The sequence below is a fragment of the Syzygium oleosum genome, unplaced genomic scaffold, assembly GCF_021117445.2.
Source record: "Syzygium oleosum isolate NSW1041296 unplaced genomic scaffold, Sole_v2.1 Sole_v2.01, whole genome shotgun sequence".
In the NCBI taxonomy this organism is placed as follows: domain Eukaryota; kingdom Viridiplantae; phylum Streptophyta; class Magnoliopsida; order Myrtales; family Myrtaceae; genus Syzygium; species Syzygium oleosum.
Genome location: NW_026607485.1, coordinates 4,246,189 through 4,248,570, shown reverse-complemented (window position 1 = coordinate 4,248,570; position 2,382 = coordinate 4,246,189). Strand labels below are relative to the sequence as shown.

Here is a 2,382-nt window from a genome sequence, read left to right as displayed (position 1 = left end):
GTCATGGTTGGCAAAAAATAAATAAATAAATGGTCGAAAACGATAATTAATGGAAATATCTCACTTTCCATTCGCTGGAAGTTGTCATCTGCTACTCAGGCAAAAAACTTCCGGTGAACATGTTTCGGTGGGCAAATATAAAACAATTAAAAAAGCATATCTGAGAAATGCCTCTTGCTGCAATTTTTATGACCATGTAGTTAACAAAGACTTTGTCACACTTGCTTGCACGTCCTTCAAAAAACAAATACGTAAAAACCAAACTGTCAACGTGAAGGAAGCCCGATACAATTAAAAAGGGCCTTCCTCTTCCTTCATCACCTTCTCTTATTTGTCTCCTTCCTTCATATTCTCTCTCACCAGTACAGACTCTCCAAAGTCCGGCACACCCCCCAGTTTTCACAACGAAACAGCCACCGCGTGTGGCAGTTCCAGCGGCGAAATCAGGTGCTCCTCTCAGCCCCCCACCATGCATGGAGGTTTCAACAGGGGCTCATTCGTGGTCGAGCACGACAATAATGGAAGCTCGCCGGAGAATAGCATCGGAGGGTCGCCGCCGCCGCCATCCAGCAGATTTGGCGATACGATGAAGACTGGCCCTATGGCGCCGTCTCCGAAGAGGAGGTCTGTTGTGGAATAATCTTATATGTTCACATATGAGTTGTGTGGTGATTGGTTACCTGAATTAGTCACTAGGCATTTAGAATGAACAGTTGAGAAGTTGGGGTTTTTGTTTGTTTCAGTAGGAGAGGTATGCAGAAGAGAGTGGTTTCGATTCCGATCAAGAACGTGGAAGGCTCTCGGCTCAAGGGCGAGGGCGCGCCGCCGCCGTCCGATTCGTGGGCGTGGAGGAAGTACGGCCAAAAGCCCATCAAGGGCTCTCCATATCCGAGGTGAATTCTTCATCTTGTCTCATGTCACAGTCATCCACAGTTTCCTGCAAAACTTCTTCTCTGCTTCAATGGCTACAACACAAACAATTCTTTCCTTCACTTACCTCTCTTTAAACGTCATGTCACCGATAATCACGAGATGCGATCGTTAGGTTCTTGATAAAACCGATGAAACCTTGATACAATTGAAGCTCTTTGGTTATATCTGTGAATTTTTTTTGTATACATCAAGTGCTCACACTAAATTGAAGTTGAATATGATCCCCCTTCTTAGTAATCGACGAAACTCAACAATGAACATGAGATTTGAAGCAATTCTTGATTAGTTTAGTCCGACCCATCCAAAGAGTCGACCAATCTCCATTAGATCTATCAATAAAGGTTGAGGAGGATTAATTATTGATCTAATGATCCAAGCACTCAATTATGCAGGGGATATTATAGGTGTAGTAGTTCAAAGGGATGCCCGGCCCGGAAACAGGTGGAGCGAAGCCGCGACGACCCCACCATGCTCGTCATCACCTACTCTTGCGAGCACAACCATCCTTGGCCTGCTGCCAAGAACAACCACCACCACCACAATCACCAGAACTCCTCTGCTGTGACCAGCGCCATCGAAGACAAGCCTGAAATGCTCACCAATCTACCCGACCCAGAAGCCGAGCCCGAGCCCAATCCCGAACCCGAAGAAAAGTTCCCGGACATGAGCGAGGAATCGGCGCTCATGTCCGCCGCAGACGAGTTCAGCTGGTTCATGGACATGCCCACTACATCGTCCACGATCCTAGAGAGCACCATTTTTGCGGAGAGCGGCAACAACAATACCGGCAACGGCGTGTTGGCGAGGGATGCCGACGTGGCCATGTTTTTCCCAATGGGAGAAGAGGACGAGTCGCTGTTCGCCGATCTGGGCGAGCTGCCGGAGTGCTCGGTGGTCTTTAGGCACTGCCGGAGTGGTGGTGTGAGCACACAAGTTCAGATCTGCTGACCCTTCTTTATTCTTAATTAATTTTAATCCCACTTGTATTTGTATTTTTCCACACTTTCTTCTTTTTTTTTCTAATTTTTTTCCCTTCTTGGTTTATTTATTGCTTATGGATAAAAGAGAAAAAGAAAAAGAAGAGGAGTTGTTCAATTCAACTGTGGACGGACGTGTCGTGCGCCGTAAGGAGTAGAAATCTTGGAAATTTCTTTCTTTCTTTTTTTCTAGAAGCTCCAATTTTTCTTTTTTTCTTTAATTATGCCTTTTTTTGGGGCCTTGATTTCAGTGTAATTAAATAACGAATAACGTCACATTCGGGTTATGTCACGATGTTCTTGTAATTAGAGCATCATCTGCCGTCCATCCGCTCGAGGGGTTCGCAATCAAACATGTCAGAGATTAGATATTTGATTGGAACCCGCCAACTAAACTTGTAATCTAATTTTTAAGTCAGTCGTTTGAACAATATAATTAGTTAATTGGGTGTCCGGATAAGCCCACAAAATC

At 45.1% G+C, this 2,382-nt stretch overlaps 1 protein-coding gene across 1 annotated transcript; it reads left to right on the top strand.

The window, feature by feature from the left end:
• The first annotated feature begins 233 nt into the window (after positions 1-233).
• Positions 234-2,088, top strand: LOC115667018 (probable WRKY transcription factor 65). Its single transcript, XM_030588653.2, has 3 exons — positions 234-624; positions 744-893; positions 1,326-2,088. Exons 1-3 carry the CDS (start codon positions 470-472, stop codon positions 1,879-1,881), a joined length of 861 nt encoding a protein of 286 aa, XP_030444513.2. The 5' UTR covers positions 234-469; the 3' UTR covers positions 1,882-2,088.
• Positions 2,089-2,382: the final 294 nt, after the last annotated feature.